This window comes from Thermobia domestica, chromosome 4 (genome assembly GCF_964235325.1).
Source record: "Thermobia domestica chromosome 4, izTheDome1.hap1.1, whole genome shotgun sequence".
In the NCBI taxonomy this organism is placed as follows: Eukaryota; Metazoa; Arthropoda; class Insecta; order Zygentoma; family Lepismatidae; genus Thermobia; species Thermobia domestica.
Window position 1 is genome coordinate 332,244,819 of NC_137457.1, and position 20,288 is coordinate 332,265,106.

Consider the following 20,288-nt stretch of genomic DNA (forward strand, 5'->3'; position numbering starts at 1 on the left):
GCTAGAGAGGAGCCAACAACAGAAGGTCTCTGACAGTTCCCAGCTGTGTTATCACTACTTTCGTAACAAGGCTCTTTCGGTGAATCTATAATGGCAGTTCTCTTAATGGTGTAACCCTAACAGCACAAGATGTGCTAGGCATGTGTCATTTAGGTGTCCCAGCTACTTTTTAGGTACCCGACACTTGGCACATATGATATTCATGTGCTAAGTAGGTACTTAAGCTACCTAAGCTTTAGGTACTTGTTACACCTAATTGATATTTGCAACTATGTATACTCTGTTCACTATCCTCTTATACAGTTTCAGAAACTCAAAGGCATGGTCCCTTTCCCCCAAAAACCGCAAAACAGCACTCAAATAACGTCAGCGGACAACTCTCCTGCTGGCAAAACCGATCCATCAATGCTTGTACGACGTTGCCTTATGTCTTTTCAAATTCTAAGGGATGGTCAGTGACTGTTTCCTTCTTCCTTTTTCCTTTTTTTCGGTCGTTTTTTTTTAATTCACAACACACTTTTCTTTTACTTTCCCGATAAAGTAAACTCAGATAAAGTAAACATTTTCCTGGAAACTAGAGCAATGTAACACAATAAGCATAAACGTCCCCCTTGAACACTGATTAAATACTATAGCAATAGAATAATTATAAGCGTTATATAAATAGTAAATATTGACTGTACCAAACCTAAGGGACGTACTGTAATAGACGCACTCTCCAATTTTGATAAACACTGAATCCTATTGTGTAACACAGTTCGAATACTATTACCAATATAATAAGAAATAGTCTGATATAGTAGTGTTCACGTGTCGTCACGAGAAATTTGGGTTTCCCTATCTAAATTTTGTAAGTCACATCTCGTCTCTCTTCTCGAAGATTTTTTTTTCTCTAGTTTCGATTATCGAAAAAGATGTCCTCGTCCCGTTTCATTTTGTAAATTCACATACGAAATTTATGAGCTGATTTTTTTAGATTTTCAAACTATGCTATGCATAAGTGTCGGAAGTCTTACAGAACGGGTTTGTCCGTCCGTTCGTCTGTCGTCAGTTATCACAGCCAAAATAATAGGAAATGTCGAGATGCGGATTTTGCAATCGATTTAGCACCCCCAGAAACGGGTCCCGTCTTCTCCATTAACCCTCTATTCAAACCAGAAGTAATTAAAAATAATCATTTCGGGTTTCAACATTTTTCGCCATAAAACAAAAATAGTAATAGGCAGCGAGGAACATTTTTCTGCAATCGATTCACGGTCTCAGGAGTATTATATTTAATATATATATATATATATATATATATATATATATATATATATATATATATATATATATATATATATATATATATATATATATATATATATAGATATATAGATATATATATATAGATATATAGATATATATATATAGATATATATATAGATATATAGATATATATATATAGATATATATATATAGATATATAGATATATAGATATATATATATAGATATATATATATAGATATATAGATATATATATATAGATATATCACAAACTGCAGCACTCTATCGAAACCGGAAGTAGTTCAATCTATAGTACTTCTGGTCTCAATACTGATTTTCATAGAGCAAGAACTGGAAAAGACATTGAGAAGCACTTCTTTTACAATCTATTCAGCGTCACTAGAATAGATTCTATACCCTCCCTTAATCCTCTATTCAAACTAAAAATGATCCAAATTAACGATTTTTGGTTTCAACATTTTGCCACTGAACAAAAACAGTAAGGAATAGCGAGAAATGCTTTATATATATATATATATATATATATATATATATATAATATGGACTCAGGAACAGGTTCTTTCTTTGATAATATTCCTCTATTACATCCAGTAGTTGTAGATGTAGCCGACTACTTTGAAGTTTTAAGTATTGTATTCGGATGGTTTGAAAGTATTACATAGTTTCAACTGTGAAACAAGATTCAATTGTCTTAATTTCATCTAGAAGTTACCAGAATCCTTAAGCGTAATGAGAGGTTCATGAAGGGAATGATATAACACTCAAACCATATTTATCATTGGAGTATATGGCGTAAGACTTGCGTATCTTTATAAAAATGATAAATGTTCTACACTATGTTCGTACAATCATTCTATCAACTTATCATTTTATGCTATGATTCATGTATCAATAAAACAAAGTTTGAGAGCTAAGACTGGGATAAACTAGAGTTGCCCGCTAGACTCGTGGAATTTATCGCCTCGTCTCGATTCTAGTCTCGAAAATGAGACGAGAATGGTAATTTTTCTAATCTCGTCTCGAATTTAAAAGATATTTCTCATCTCGGGAGCAACACTAGTCTAATACTATATATCCTAACAATAAATTACGCTTAATTAGCCTTGTAGGAAAGACGTAGAATTAAAGCAACATAGGAAAAAGTCTAGAAATTAGTGAAAAAATATAAAATAAAAAAGTTCCAGTAGCATTTGGCTGAAATATAAATTAGAAATGAACATCTGCGTAAATTCATGTAATTGTGCTTATGTTATAATTATGAAGGTTTATTTCCTGGTCTGCACAATTCCAATTGCTTGTTTTTTAAAATCATTACGGATTCACTAGTTAATAAAAGAATCATATGTGCTCATTTAAAACCTACTTAGGGAATCTGTAGGACGAACGTAATACTTAAATATGGATAATAATAATTATTATCAATCGCTAACCACTTCTTTATACATTAGCAGTTTTGCAACCGTTTCCTCGTATACAAAATTCTTAGGTATTATGTTTTAATGTAGTTTTTTTTTTTTTTTTTTTTTTTTTAAAGAAAAAGACCTCTAGAAATAACATAAAAGGGAAAATGTGGCAACAACAGATCTGTCACCCTCACTGACTTTCCTTCGACCAGCCATAAATAAGCCCCCATACTGAGTTTGGTAACATCCTACACCACCCGCGGTGTGTCGGCATCGGACAGCAACTGTATACCAGGATAGCGGACGTACTATACCATAAATATAGCATTTATATACCTGGCTCAGTTTCGCACTCTAAAGTCATCTGTTTTTATGTCCGTCACTTGGGACATATATGTGTCATGTTCTAGGTACGTCTTTTAGGTACATATTGGTGTACGCGTCTTCTGCACCGGAGGCCCGCGTTTGATTCCCTGCGGGAGCTCGTGTGGTTCGGATTTCACATTAAGTTTTAGATCCACGTCTCATGTAGTCCTGGTTCCCGGCGAGAGCTCGTCTGGTTCGAATTCCACATTAAGTTGTAGATCTACGTCTCATGTAGTCCTGGTTCCCGGCGGGAGCTCGTCTGGTTCGAATTCCACATCATGCTGGAGATCTTACCGGACCTAAGCTCAAACTCAACGAACTGACCACTCAATAGAGCTTCGGTGATTAAAAGGACCTTAAACTCAAAATGCAAGCAATTGACCACTCATATAGCTGAGACGGAAGCTAAACTCAAACTCCAGCTAACAAACATTTCGTCATGTACGCCTACGCTGTTTAAAATGATGCTGATTTCTCATTTTTAAGTCTCGCTGCTTACACTTCCTGTATACACACATGTCCACCTATTACTATGGGCAATATTTTGCGTCCCTCCTCTTTTTCCATCTTTAAAATAGAAATTCGAATACTTCGTTCTGGCATAAGAGTGAACCTTCCGGCACATTTTCTTCGCTGGGTTAAAATACCCCTTCGCTGGATTAAAATACCCCTTCGTTGGGTTAAAATACTCCTTCGCTGGGTTAAAATACTCCTTCGCTGGGTTAAAATACCCCTTCGCTGGGTTAAAATACCCCTTCGCTGGGTTAAATACCCCTTCGTTGGGTTAAAATACCCCTTCGCTGGGTTAAAATACCCCCTCGTTGGGTTAAAATATCCCTTTGTTGGGTTAAAATACTCCTTCGCTGGGTTAAAATACCCCTTCGTTGGGTTAAAATACCCCTTCGCTGGGTTAAAATACCCCTTCGTTGGGTTAAAATACTCTTTCGTTGAGTTAAAATACTCCTTCGCTGGGTTAAAATACCCCTTCGCTGGGTTAAAATTCCTCTTCACTGGGTTAAAATAAGAAAAAATATGTTCCGTTAGTCACTCACTTTTTAGTATTGCTGAAGCGCTCTCTGATATCGGTCATTATCGATTATTTTTATATACCGTATCTCCTCTTCCACCAAGTTGCGGGGCTGAATTTGGATTTAAACGACATTGTAAGTGTCACTGTTCATCTCAGCGACCGCGAAAAGTATGGATTCGACACTAAAATTTATCATTTTCTATCATTTTTATGTATCTCCCACCCTCCCGGTCCCCTAAGTTCCACCGCCAAAGTAAAATTATGGAAACTATCCCAAGTCCGAATCTCATCTATACTGAGAATTTGATTGAGATCTGTCAAGTGGTTTAAGACTTATTAAGTTACAAGCATAGTCACTTTCATTTTTATTTGTATAGATAACAATTCTAGATACCAAATTTTACCTCTCTTGTCGTAAGGGATTTGGAGATAAGGATATTTTATTACTGTAATTGCAACCGCAACTCCTTTTTCTTCCCACCTCTTTTCTTCCCTTTTCGGTGAAATGTCAATAAATGCTTAAATACGTATTTAATAAGTGAAGAGTATTTGTAAGTGAAGAGTCCAAAACACCGAAGAAAAGGCCGTCTTATTATAATTATTAATACAGCGCCAATTTCCCCCCATTCCATGCCTAATTTCGTAAGCCCCTTCTTTAGCGCCACCTTACGTCACAAATCCTTTGTAATGTCAAAATTTCAAGTTTCTAGCTTAAACGGTTTGGCCTAGGCGTTGATCAGTTGATTCAGTGAGGACTTACTTTACATACAGAGAGATAGTCTGTCTACCTTGTGAAAAGTATATCGCCTTCCAAATACTGAAAGCATTCCGGCTTATATTTGGGTATAGTATCTTCATTTTCTCCTTTTATTTTAAAGGTACAATGTACTAGTGGGCCAATATGGTACTTAAGAGGCCCCATCACAGCGAAATTAAAATACAGCTAATTTTACTAGGTGACTCGTGATAACGGTAGATCATGCAAAATAATATTGTCTAGCGCGCTCTTGTTTCATATTTCGATTATCTTTTATCTATTTGAATATATCACCTACTTACTGTAAAATTAGCTGTAATTTAATTTCGCAGTGATTAGGTCTCTTAATTGTCAGTTATTTCAGTACTTTCAGAGTTTAATTTCTTCAGTACAAATGTTCGCGGCCTAAGTAAGCTTGTGATGGACTACATCATGTCAGTAGGTTATTTCGGGTTCCCCGCATCCTCCAACTTTCTCATTCCACCAAATCTTCCAACCATCATTCATTTGTATTATTAATCATCATCTCTCCTAGCTTAAAGGGCATAATTGTGGGAAGTTAAACTGAAAGATTTCATTTTATTCACTACAAACATTCACAAAGATATACTTCCAAGCAGTAGACATATATTACAATTTTATCGAGATTACTGTGTCATTTGGTGATGCATCTTCACGGATACTTTTCTTTAAGATTGGTGTAAAGGGACAAGTTTTGCCGATAGATGTCATTACAGTCTTCGTATATCTCTAATGTATTTTTACCTTTCACGAAAATACACGATTTCTCTTACAAATTTTAACCTACAAACTTCAAATTTTTAGAGAAGGAACTTCATAACCTATCAATCCGTGCCAATTTTTATTTAGAATTTTCTTCATTGTTGAAACAGTTCCATTGTTAAAGGTTTGGATAACAATCTCAACAACGAAGAAAATTCTAAATGAAAAATCGGCACGGATTGTTGCCTTCAATAGGTTATGAAGTTCCTTCTCTAAAAATTTGAAGTTTGTAGGTTAAAATTTGTAAGATAAATCGTGTATTTTCGTGAAAAGTAAAAAATACATTAGAGAGATACGAAGACTGTAATGACATCTATCGGCTAAACTTGTCGCTTTAAACCAACCTTTAAAATTTCTCCAGATTACAATATTATTGGATGGTACTCTTCATGGAAACATATGTTCAAAATTTTATCTAGACTATTGAATCATTAGCTGATACACTTGGATCGATACATTTCTTTTCAATTTTTAGCTTAACATCTGACGAATATACCCTTTACGATGAAATAGACAGATTAATGGAAGTTAATTATTGAAATTATTTTTTTGGTGTTCTCCTACGGGAAATCAAACCCGGAACCACATACACGAAAGATGCACGAACTAGCTCTTAGAGCAGCTTGAAGAGCTCCTAAAAAATTTATTCCGAATATTATATCATTGAATGACGTATCTTCATGGATACTTTCCTTGCCTTCCAAATTTTAATGATATCATTATACCATTGAATGATGTATCATGATGTACACATTCCTTCGAAATTTTATAATGATCATATTAACACATGATGCATCTTGATGAATGTTTGCTTTTCTCTCTTTCCTTCATGTTTTTGATTTCTCTTTCGTGTAAAACGTTTATTAGTTATGACTTTTTAGTTCGTCTCGATGGATATTTGCGTTTCTTTCTTATCTTCCTGTTTTTGATTGATTTTTTCCGTGAAATATTGTTATATTTGTGAGTTTGGAGTTCATGTTGATGGATATTTGATTTTCTTTTGTTTCCTTTCTGTTTTTGATTCATTTTCCCTGTGAAATGTTTATTTGCTTATTTGTGAGTTTGAAGGTTATTTCGATGAATATTTGATCTTCTTTTATTTATTTCTGTTTTTTTGATTAATATTTCCTGAAAAATACTTTTCATTTGTATGTTTGGAGCTTATCTTGAAGGATATTTGATTATCTTTGCATTCTTCCTGTTTCTAATTAATTTTCCTTGTGAAATATTTTTTTATTTGTGAGTTGGGAGTTCGCCTTGAAGAATATTTGATTATCTTTGTTTTCTTCCTGTTTTTGATTAATTTTCCCTGTGAAATGTTTATTTGCTTATTTGTGAGTTTGAAGTTTATTTTGATGAATATTTGATTTTCTTTGATTTCTTTCTGTTTTTGATTAATATTTCCTGAAAAATACTTTATATTTATGTGTTTGGAGTTCATCTTGAAGGATATTTAATTATCTTTGCTTTCTTGTTTTTGATTCATTTTCCCTATGAAATGAATTTTTATTTCTGAGTTTGGAGTTCATCTTGAAGGATATTTGATTATCTTTGTTTTCTTCCTGTTCTTGATTAATTTTCCCTGTAAAATGTTTATTTACTTATCTGTGAGTTTGAAGGTTATTTTGATGGATATTTCATTTTCTTTTGTTTCCTTCCTGTTTTTTGATTCATTTTCCCTGTGAAATGTTTATTTGCTTATTTGTGAGTTTGAAGTTTATTTTGATGAATATTTGATTTTCTTTGATTTCTTTTTGTTTTTGATTAATATTTCCTGAAAAATACTTTATATTTATGTGTTTGGAGTTCATCTTAAGGATATTTGATTATCTTTGCTTACTTGTTTTTGATTCATTTTCCCTATGAAATGAATTTTTATTTCTGAGTTTGGAGTTCATCTTGAAGGATATTTGATTATCTTTGTTTTCTTTCTGTTTTTGATTCATTTATCCTGTGAAATGTTTATTCGCTTATTTGTGAGTTTGAAGGTTATTTCGATGAATATTTGATTTTCTTTGATTTTTTTCTGTTTTTCATTAATATTTCCTGAAAAATACCTTTTATTTGTATGTTTGGAGTTCATCTTAAAGGATGTTTGATTATCTTTGTTTTCTTCCTGTTTCTGATTAATTTTCCCTGTGAAATATTTTTTTATTTGTGAGTTTGGAGTTCATCTTGAAGGGTATTTGATTATCTTTGTTTTCTTTCTGTTTTTGATTCATTTATCCTGTGAAATGTTTATTCGCTTATTTATGAGTTTGAAGGTTATTTCGATGAATATTTGATTTTCTTTGATTTCTTTTTGTTTTTCATTAATATTTCCTGAAAAATACCTTTTATTTGTATGTTTGGAGTTCATGTTGAAGGATATTTGATTATCTTTGTTTTCTTCCTGTTTCTGATTAATTTTCCCCGTGAAATATTTTTTATTTGTGAGTTTGGAGTTCATCTTGAAGGATATTTGATTATCTTTGTTTTCTTCCTGTTCTTGATTAATTTTCCCTGTAAAATGTTTATTTACTTATCTGTGAGTTTGAAGGTTATTTTGATGGATATTTCATTTTCTTTTGTTTCCTTCCTGTTTTTTGATTCATTTTCCCTGTGAAATGTTTATTTGCTTATTTGTGAGTTTGAAGTTTATTTTGATGAATATTTGATTTTCTTTGATTTCTTTGTTTTTGATTAATATTTCCTGAAAAATACTTTATATTTGTGTGTTTGGAGTTCATCTTGAAGGATATTTGATTATCTTTGCTTTCTTGTTTTTGATTCATTTTCCCTATGAAATGAATTTTTATTTCTGAGTTTGGAGTTCATCTTGAAGGATATTTGATTATCTTTGCTTTCTTGTTTTTGATTCATTTTCCCTATGAAATGAATTTTTATTTCTGAGTTTGGAGTTCATCTTGAAGGATATTTGATTATCTTTGTTTTCTTCCTGTTCTTGATTAATTTTCCCTGTAAAATGTTTATTTACTTATCTGTGAGTTTGAAGGTTATTTTGATGGATATTTCATTTTCTTTTGTTTCCTTCCTGTTTTTTGATTCATTTTCCCTGTGAAATGTTTATTTGCTTATTTGTGAGTTTGAAGGTTATTTTGATGAATATTTGATTTTCTTTGATTTCTTTCTGTTTTTGATTAATATTTCCTGAAAAATACTTTATATTTGTGTGTTTGGAGTTCATCTTCAAGGATATTTGATTATCTTTGCTTTCTTGTTTTTGATTAATTTTCCCTGTGAAATATTTTTTTTATTTGTGAGTTTGGAGTTCATCTTGAAGGATATTTGATTATCTTTGTTTTCTTTCTGTTTTTGATTCATTTTCCCTGTGAAATGTTTATTTACTTATTTGTGAGTTTGAAGGTTATTTTGATGAATATAATTGGTTTTGTTTGTTTTCTTCCTGTTTTGATTTTTATTTCTATAAAATGTTTCTGAGTTAGGAGTTCATCTCGATGGTTCTTTGCTTTTCTGTTTCCTGTTTTTGATTTTTTCTATAAAACGTTTATTATTTGTGAGTTAAGAGTTCATGTCCATGGTCTTTTGCTTTTATTTGTTTTGTTCCTGTTTTTGATTTATTTTTTTCTATAAAATGTTTATGCTTTGTGAGTTAGGACCTCATCTCGATGAATAATTGGTTTTGTTTGTTTTCTTTCTGTTTTTGTTACTCTAAATTTACCATTATCCCTTAAATTTACCATTATTCCTCCAAAGTCGCTATTAGACCTACTCACCCAAATTTACTACTATCTCCCCTCCAATTTACGGTTCTCTTCGAAATCTACATTTCTTCCCTATTTTTTTATTTATTTATTGTGAAACCCAATGTAAACATTCTGCTCCCCAAATATATCCTTTTATCCGTCGAATTTCAGCATTCCTCAACTTGATTGCACCATTTTCAACGAAAAATTTTGTTTCCCCTAAAATAACCTTATAGGCGGAACCTATGCCCTAAAACCCATCTATCCTTGTCTTCAGGTATATTATGTTGGCGACGTACACTTTTTCTATTACGTGTGAAGTTAAAAAACGAAAAAAATATACATTAAAAACATTCATGGGCCGAATGAAACATGCACCGCGGGCCACTGCTTGGTCATCATTGCGATAGATCAACTTTTCATATAGAGTCAATGGTGGAAAGAAACGTAAAAATACCAAACTAATCACTTGATAAATGAACTTACATTAGCAATAAAAGTGTGTCATTAGTAATAAAATGTTTTATTTGATGTACGTATGTGTCTCTTTTAACATGATCTTTTGATGGGTCAATCATCGTTTACAAAGAAACAAAATAACATCTGACATTTTATGTTGTTTTGATTAAAGGAGACGAGCGTGGGTAATGAAAAACAATGAGTGATTACGAAAAAAAATTGGTGGAATGAGGATGTGTGAGCAGACCCATATCCCCGGGGTACACGGGGAAGCGGGCCCCCTAAACTTTTCACGGTAGGCCTCCAAATGAACTGTAATATGGTGATGAACTATAATATGGTTGGATCGGGCTTCTCCTAACTTCTACCACAGCCTACATTTTTAGGCTGGCTACGGACGTGTGTGGGAGAACCTCGAGAAAACTCACGAGCCTCGCACTCATATGGCCTGAGATAGAAAGAGACCTTCCGCACTAGAAGTGAGCCCTCGACCAATAAGCCACTGTGCTGTCTACCAAAGGCGCCGATGCTGGAGGGACCAGGGAGCCCGGTCCTCATGCTCATGTGGCAGGGTTGGCAAAAACCATGGTTTTTATTGAGATAACCAAAAATCCTTGTTTTTTAAAACTCTTTTTTGTTTAAACCCGTTTTTTTGGTTTAAATAATTTGCTCTATGTATTTATATTACAAGTTTGTTTCACCTTGGTGTTATTATGCAACAACAAAGTTTTGCTGGGGGTCACATAAGCTCAGGGCCGTGCCGTGGAAAATCAGCACCCGGGGCGAGAGTATACGACTTGGAACGGAACTCCGGACCCACTAGAGTGTGTTTTTGGAAGTGTCTTTCCTTCGGGTGGCGGGTCCATCTGTGTGTCCGTGTGCGTGTTGGCTGTGACAATGTCCCCATAAGAGACAAGTTTACTTCGTGAATGACTCAATAACGGTATGTTAATGGAGGTTGATCCCTATATCGGCACAGGTGGAAGGATACCTCGGACCAGGGTCCACACTAAGTACTCTGAGTGGGCCCTGGATCTCAAACCTGTGATATTGGGAGGAAATCTATTGCAACCACGAGAACATTCAATAAACGAAGGCTCAAGGGACTATTAAGAGGAATGCGGTATGGATTAATGAAGACTAGTGGGGCTTAGTGTTTTGGCGAATGCGGTTTATGTGTCAACTTAGTGTTCTTAGTGCTTTTAGTGTGTGAAACGGGCAAAATATACAGGGAAAAACCAGTGTTTAATTAGTGAAAGAATTAAATATGATCACAGGAGAGAAACTTGAAATAGCAGGTGAAAACCAAGCTCATACAGGAAAAACCTGAAGATAGAAGAAGTCCATCAAAATAAATGAAATAATATAGTAAAAAATAAACATTAAATTCAAAAATAAATTAAATAAAAAAAGAAATAGAATAAATAAATAAAGCATATTAAAAAAAATTAAAACATAATAATCATAGTTAATAAATATGGACTCAACCAAGCTAAGTAAAGAAACAAAGTTTAAATAACCCCAATAATAATAATAAGAAGAAGAATGGTAATAATAATAATAATAATAATAATAATAATAATAATAATAATAATAATAATAATAATAATAATAATAATAATAATAATAATAATAATATTACGTATAGACATAAATATATCAAAAATAGAAGTAGCTAAACAGTTAGAAGTAACTAACAAGATCAGAATTAAATAAATAAAAATACCAAACAGAGGTAGGAAATGACAACGCAGATCAGTAAGAGTTTATATAATTTTGATTTGATTAGCAAACAATTTAGTATCAGAATATGTTAGGGTCAAGCTCAATGGTTATAGTACTTTGGAAATTGCAACAGTCAATAGTTGAGTTTTGAATAGTTTATTCTTTGTTCATTTTTTGTTTTGTTTTGTTTCGTTTTTTGTCTCTTGTTTCTTGTTTGTGGTTTCCTTTCCCTCCCGTCATCCAAATCCCCTTGCACCTATTCCAAAATGCAAAACCAAATAAATTAAAGAAATAAAGGACACGGGTTCTGAAAGACGGGCCTGAGCCTTAAAAAAAAAAAAAAAAAAAAAAGACCCCATACATATTTTGCAAGCAATTTTTCCTAATTTTTTTCCTTTTTTCTCCCGAGTTTTTCACCCCCCCTTACTTTTGCCCCGCTCGCACCACCCCCCACGGCACGGCTCTGCATAAGCTTAAAAAGGAATTCAAACCGCTTCATCGGCTTACATCCAAGAGGAGTTGTCCATTTGGACACGAAACCAGGACTAATTAGTCACAAATGCGATGAGTCTGCCAACTCACTCACGAAGGATTCCTGATAAAAATACGTTGTAATGATCTTTACACAGGGCTACTTGTTAATATAACCGTCAAGAGCCATTTCAGAACGACAAAAAGATAAACAGTTACACAAGTAAACGCATTATACAGAATTATATATAAATCGGGAAACTCCTGCCTTAGCCATTGAGAAAATCCTGTTACTACTTTAAATGTATTTGCATGTAAAATTTTTCGGTCAACGTATCATAATCAATACGCTAAAACTGAGGTATTAAAGTACAAATTTAGTATGTAGATATCATTCAATTAATTCAAAACAAAGTCCAATCCAAGCTAATGCTGGAAGATACGTAGGCGGTTGATAAATTTTGCCAATCTCTATCAATATATTTAAGGCAAGGGAGAGATGGTGGAATGAAAAAGTGTGAGAAAACCAGAATTACCCAATAAAATCCACGGACAAGATGTTATTCAAGATGCACGGTGATCGAACCAAGGATCCCAGAGGTAAGAGCTCTACTATTGACCTGCCGTGCCCAAGGGCCCTGATCCTGGGTGTGCCGGGCCCCCCCAATCTCATGCGAGCCCTCTGTATTTTAACGAATATGTATTTTTATACATTTTTCTTTTATATGTATTTTTTATGAATGCCACCCCAAAGTACAATCGGCGTCCTTGACTGTGTCCCCCGAGCCATCTGAAAGATACGTAGTTATTTCGAGCAATAATAATAACATATTCTAAATGTTTTTTCTTCGTTAGAGGTACGGGTATCTTGTTTTTGGACTTGACTATACAAAAGTTTTTTTTTTTTTTTTTTTTGGTCAGTGGTAACTTGGTTTTGGATCAAAAGACATTTCAATCAAAATTTTACTTGTACGCCTTATATCTACAGAACATACAGTCAGCCAAACCCAAACTATCACTTAACTCAGTATGATGTGCTTATTCCGTAGAAAATACGAAAACTCGATTTAGGGGCCGTTCAAAAATTTTGTGGCCCCTGATCCAAAAACTAACTATTGGCCAACATCGCAATCGTTTGATGCTTTTTTTTAAAGCATTCCTAAAATTCTTGTTCAACTTGACTATACAAAAGAACAAATGTTTTTTTCTTGTAAAGTGGTAACTTGTTTTTGGATTTGACCAAGGGCGCCAATCCTAGGGAAGGGCCGGCCCCCGAAAGCTCATGTGGACCCCCATATTGTATTTATGAATATACAATATTTGGCATAATTTGAATGCAAATTGTCGTAAAATCCTCCTATAGGCCTATATACCTTCTGCATTTGAATGCCCCCCCTAAATTTACAGACAAATCGGCGCCCTTGGACTTAACTATACAAAAAAAGAAATGCTTTTGTCGCTTAGTAGCAATTGATTTTGGACTTGACTATACAAAAGAACAGACGTTTTTCTTGCTGAGTTGTAACTTATTTTTTGACTTGACTGTACAAAAGAACATGAGAGTATCGCTTCTGTTTGCGTCTGTGTATCGACTAATTGTGACATAAAAGAATACTAATCCAATAGCACGATTCATTATAAATGTTTGTTATCACCAAAAAAAATTCTGAAATTCGAAAAAATATAAGCAGTCACTGTTTATGGAACATCAGTGTACATATAAATGTATTGATAAATTTGTCCTGTTCAGTTCAGAATTTTTTTTTATACTATAACAAATAAACTTCCTGAATGCTCTTTGCTTTCTCTTCAGAATCAATCTTCTTGGCACTTCTCCAGCAACAGAAAGATTTTTGTGTGGCCGCACATTAGAGAAAACTACCGTACTCCTTCTGTTTGGTCAAAATAAAAAGGAAAAAAAAAGACAATAGAAAAATAAAGAACGGTAAAACTGGCAACCCTGTAACTTTTTGCTTACTTGGGTTGGTATCACATGGTTCCTTATCATGTTTTAAAAAGCAACAGATTCACCAGTGAGCATGCAATGAACTGCAGTACTGCAAAATGGGCGGGTCTTTGCAAAGCAGACGAAACATAATAATTCTTATTGTAAAAAACAGGTGTACGTGAATGAGTTACCTTGCTGTTACTTTTAAATAGAACGAATTACTGTGAATGATCAGAGGTAAGGTTATAAGCTTACTTTATAAGTAAATAGAAGTTAGAAAGAACAGTACTTACTTTCCTATTATTTCTCCTAATTCATAAACATCGTCAAATAACACCTCGTCATCAGCCATTGTAATATCTTCAGTATAACTAGGCAAACTTAACACACAATCACTGCCCTCTAGGAAGGGGATATATTACCACACTCCACGTAATGATTCCTTAATTAAGGTGTAAAAATTTCCGTGATGATATAAAACAAAATATATATATATATATATATATATATATATATATATCTGTTGTACAAACACGACCACTCACTTTATTTTTATCTTATTTATTTCACAAATACACTGCTAAAACACTAAACTGTAAAGAGACCGGCTGAAATTTTTCTTTTAGGAGCATTTACGTGAAACGATTTGATTTACCCGTTTTGTACCGTAAACATAGCACTTCGGCATTCATTCACCACTATTAGCAGGAGGGGCGTGCCTGTCACAGTCATGTAAATAATAAAAAAAAAAAATCCACACGCACACACACACACAGAGCACCAGCCGCGGATGAGTCAGAACCCGAACATGGCTTACCTGGGTACGATATAATACTAAACTCAGCCAGCCGATTGCTCGCTACACTTGTAAGAAGTAAACAGACAGTAAGCCTAGCATTGCTTGTTGTGCACTCAAAATGAAGATTACCGGTCAACACTGCTGTTCGATTCGAGTCGTTTCATACAACACTTTCGCACGCGGAACCCGGAAAGCACCCTGAATGAACACACAAAACAGTAAACCGGAATATAGAAACGGAACCGTGGAAATATATTTTAGGAATATGCACCGTTTTTTTCTCCTTTTACACGCACAAAATCCAACACGAACCAAACCGACCCATTGACTTTGACGCGACGAAGCGATCGGTACGGTAGGAGTATCTTTAACATAAGCAAAGCACCACAGGGCAAGGCTGGCTTGCTTCGGCTGCACTTCCAACCAAACACGCCTGCGCACAAAGCGAGAATATCTGCCTGACTGAGAAGTTCCGCTCAATGGCGCTAGGTGGCAGGAATGTGCAATGTACTAGGAGTTTGTGTGCGTGCATTGCGAAGAAGGAAAGGAAGGAGTTGTAACATCGGGTCTCTCGCGAGAAGAGATTCGATCGGCGTTTCGTGTGTGGCCAGAGTTAGAGAAAGACGGGTTATTGCAGCGTAGTGTCAAGGTTAGCAGACGTTCCGAATTTCCCCTGATAAACCTTAAGTTACCACAAATAGAAATAAACACACACACAAATTGTAAGAAGGAAAAAAAAAGCTTGAAACATGCGAACAAAATATTCCGCAGCACAGTTCATCAGTGTTCCCAGCAGCCGTAGGGGATAAAAGATAACTTACTACCTAAACATATCCCTGGTCCATTGAGTGCATCATATAGTAGGTTATTTTTTCACGGTAGTAAGTGTAACAGCAGGATTATTTCTAGCTAATAACCTATTAGCAGCAGAATCATCCATGTACACGATGCTGCTCTACACAGGGGCGTGTCCAAGAGTTGGGGTTCGGGATTGAAACAAGATATTATGGAAAAATAAACATTTATTATTTAAGGTGTATACAAAAACAGTCACACTTGTCCTGAAAGAATCGACATTCAGTGTTTAAACCTTCCGTTGATGAAATTCTGCATACGCCACTAGATCCATAACCAAATATATACCAGTATAGGTTAAAGGTGACCTCACCTTCTTCGTAATGACGACGGAATAGTAAATTTGCGGAGATAATAGTAAATTTTGGGCAGAGAATAAAAAATTTCGGGAAGAAAATAGTAAATTTTGGGGAGAGAATAGTAAATTTTGGAAATAAAATTGTAAATTTTGGGGAGAGAATAGTAAATTTTGGGAAGAAAATAGTAAATTTTGGAGAGACAATACTAAATTTCAGGAGGACAGCAAATTTGGGGAAACATGTTAAATTTGGAGCATTGATGGTAAATTTAGAGGAGATAATGGTAAATTTAGAGGGAGACCACCTCTTCCTGAATCGAGACTTTTGACTAGTCAAAATACTTTCTTTAACCTTTCGAATATCAATGAAACCTTTTCTGCAAGGTTAAACCATTGGTAATGAATCGAGCTTTAGAAACATTTATGTTTTATATGCATCAAATGTTCATAGATTAGACTCTAATTGGCGTAAATACTTGAATCAACAAGAAGCAAGAACATGAATAAAAAAACAGGAAGAAAACAAAGAAAATCAAATATCGATCTACAGAAATTCCAAACTCACAAATAAGCAAATAAAGATTTCATATAGAAAATGAATAAAAAAAAAAGAGAGAGAGAGAGAAACAAATATCTATCAAGCTCTATCATCTATTAATGTAATGATCAGGATAAAATTTTGAAGGAAATTATCCATCAAGATGCATTTTTCAATGATACAATGATCTAGATAAAATTTGGAAATCAAGGAAAATATCCATCAAGATGCATTATTCAATGACACAATAATCTAGATAAAATTTGGAAGTTAAGGAAAATATCCATCAAGATGCATCATTCAATGACACAATAATGTAGATAAAATTTGGAAGTTAAGGAAAATATTCATCAAGATGCATCATTCAATGACACAATAATGTAGATAAAATTTGGAAGTTAAGGAAAATATCCATCAAGATGCATTATTCAATGACACAGTAATTCTGATAAAATTTGTAAGTCAAAGAAAATATCCATCAAGATGAATTTTTCAATGATACGATGATCTAGATAAAATTTGGAAATCAAGGAAAATATCCATCAAGATGCATTATTCAATGACACAGTAATCTAGATAAAATTTGTAAGTCAAAAAATATCCATCAAGATGCATTTCAATGACACAATGATGTAGATAAAGTTTGGAAGTCAAGGAAAATACCATCAAGATACATTGTTCAATGATACAGTTATCTAGATAAAATTTGGAAGTCAAGGAATGTATGAAGATATTTGTTCCATGAAGTTATTTGTGTTCTATATTTGTATTCTATTTGGGTGAATATGAAACATCTATAAAGAACGCTAGAAATTTGTGAATACTTAACTTAACATGCATGTATTACAAACATAGGTGTGAACACGGGCGTCTTTGCCGGAGGGAGCGAGGGGGACGCGTCCCTCCAATATTTTGAAGTACAAGATATTTAATATTTTATTCTAATTTAATTTATTTACTATCGACAGAATATCAGAGACGCCAGTGGGTGTGAAATCACTTTACTCAATTTAGAGGCAAACAAAAATATCGTTCAATGAAAATCTCTCTAAGTGGATGAATACTTAACAGCCAAAAATAAGAGCACTATATTCTTTATTGCGATACAGTACTTTACCGGTACCATACTGCTCAGTTTTGGAAAGAAAATTCTTGCAATTCAGGCCCTGTATAATGTCCTCGTTTAGAAGCTAGTGGGGGTTAATCTTCTTTATTACATCGTATCACTTGTACACCATTTCATCTTTAATATTGGGCCATTTCCAACACTTTGAAAATATGGGTCAATGTTGCCCAAAAGTTGGCCAATGTTACCATACGCAAATAAACGCTTAATCATTTGTACGTAATTGAACAAATATCTAAGGCGCTAACTTATTAATATTCGCTAATGAACATGTTTTTTTTTTATTCTACTTACTTGTAGATTCAGGATACGTCACTTTCATGCAATGAACAAAAGTTCTGGAACTTGAAATATAATACATGTTGCTAAGAGTTGCTATAATTTTGCTAACCACGTTCCAGAAATAAATCACTAGCGCCAATATTCATGTGTTCTCAATGTTGTAATACTTCGATCCACAATCTTCCTTACTGGTAGAAAAATAATAACTGTAGGAAAAAAACAAGTCTTTCTTTTCCTTTGGGCCAAAATTGCCTTTAAAGGCCCAAGTTTACCAAGTGTACGGTATTCAATGACACAATGATCTATATAAAATTTGGAAGTCAAGGAAAATATCCATCAAGATATATTATTCAATGATACAGTGATCTAGATAAAATTTGGAAGTCAAGGAAAATATCCATCAAGATACATAATTCAATGATACAGTGATCTAAATAAAATTTGGGAAACAAGGAAAATATCCATCAAGATACATAATTCAATGATACAGTGATCTAGATAAAATTTGGAAAACAAGGAAAATACCCATCAAGATACATTATTCAACGATACACTGATCTAGATAAAATTTGGAAAACAAGGAAAATATCCATCAAGATACATTATTCAATGATACAGTAATCTAGATAAAATTTGGAAAACAAAAAAAATGTCCATCAACATACATTATTCAACGATACACTGATCTAGATAAAATTTGGAAAACAAGGAAAATATCCATCAAGATACATTATTCAATGATACAGTAATCTAGATAAAATTTGGAAAACAAAAAAAATGTCCATCAACATACATTATTCAATGATACAATGATCTAGATAAAATTTGGAAAACAAAGAAAATGTCTATCAAGATACATTATTCAATGATAATGTGATCTAGATAAAATTTGGAAAACAAGGAAAATATCCATCAAGATACATTATTCAATGATACAGGGATCTAGATAAAATTTGGAAAACAAAGAAAATGTCCATCAACATACATTATTCAATGATACAATGATCTAGATAAAATTTGGAAAACAAAGAAAATGTCCATCAACGTACATTATTCAATGATACAGTGATCTACATAAAATTTGGAAAACAAGGAAAAAATCCATCAAGATACATTATTCAATGATATAGTAATCTAGATAAAATTTGGAAGTCAAGGAAAAAATCCAGCAAGATACATTATTTAATGATACAGTGATGTAGATAAAATTTGGAAGACAAGTAAACACAGTAATAGATATCGGGAAGCGGTCTTCCGAAATAGATTCAGCTCTAAAGAATGGGTTCTATCTGCTCCGGGAAACCTCTATTCAAACTGGAAGTCGTATAAATATTCTATTTCCAATTTCAGTCTTTATAGGACAAAAATGGCAACACACAGCGAGAAACGGTTTCTTGTAATCGACTCAGTGTCTTAAGAAAATATATCTTCTTTAGTATCTCGCTACTAAGACCAGGGATGGTCAAAATTTACAAGTATTTCTGGTTTAAATATGGTTTTCTATAGAGTAAAAATGGTGAGATATCAAGAAGCTTACCTTCGAAATCAGTTAAGCGTCCCAAATAAAATTTTCATTTTGATCTTTATTTTTATTATGTCAACCGAAAGTGTTGGAAATCTACTATTTCCGGATTTAACACTGGTTACGATGGTGCAAAACTGCAACTGATAGAGAGAAGCTGTTTTATAGTATGCAGTGACCTAACTAAGGGGAGCAAATGGGGCTTGTGCCCGAGCGCCTGTTTGGGGGCGCAAAATTGACCAAATATTTATTTTCAGTATAGAGCAACGAACGGAATTTTAGCAAACTGAAGATCATAAAAAAAATTACGTCAAGGAGAACAACGACTCACAAATTTTAGGATCATATCCATAGAGCGTAGGTTAGCTTCAAGCTATCATTTGAGTACACTGTAAAAACCTTTGCAACCAAAAGAGCTCCCAAAGGTAAATTTTAGGGATGGCCAGAACCGGTTCCTGGTGGAACCGCTTTTCGGGTCTGAACGGATCCAATTCTAGAAGATCTGGTTCCAGAACTGGTCCTTCGGATCCAGGTCTAGAACCGGTTCTGAAAACAGGATCTTCAAGAACCAGTACCTCGAGCAACCGGACCCGCTGGAACCGAAAATTTGTGACCATCCCTACGCTAAACCCGAGCTGCTGGCAGGCTGTGAACAGTGTGCTAGATGAAATGGTGGAATCGATAGGCAGGCGTCCAGGCGGCGGCCGCTTGTCTCATTTGGCTAAATAAACTGAGTAACTGGCAAACTCATTGGCTAAACAGACAAACTGGCCAACTCATTTGGTTAAACACCCACTGGTGGACCAAAATTTTTTTCTGGGGGCACAAGCGGGTCTGGGCGGGAAGGGCACAAGCGTATGGTCCTCTTTGTAGTGTTTTGAAGGTGAAATTTGTGCCTTCTGTACGGGTCTTTGGGGGCTTTCGGATCAAG

At 34.1% G+C, this 20,288-nt stretch overlaps 1 protein-coding gene across 3 annotated transcripts in view; it reads right to left on the reverse strand.

Annotated features, from left to right (window-relative positions):
- LOC145684462 (peripheral plasma membrane protein CASK-like) overlaps positions 1 to 15,169 on the reverse strand; it is a 547,766-nt gene extending 532,597 nt beyond the window's left edge. For 2 of the 3 annotated variants that reach the window (XM_081756883.1, XM_081756882.1), the window contains exon 1: positions 14,231 to 15,169. In XM_081756883.1, the coding sequence (XP_081613009.1) occupies positions 14,231 to 14,289 (59 nt within the window). In that variant the 5' untranslated portion in view covers positions 14,290 to 15,169. The remainder of the gene's footprint in view (positions 1 to 14,230) is intronic. The other variant, XM_081756885.1, reaches the window with a different exon arrangement.
- Between the last annotated feature and the right edge of the window lie 5,119 nt (positions 15,170 to 20,288).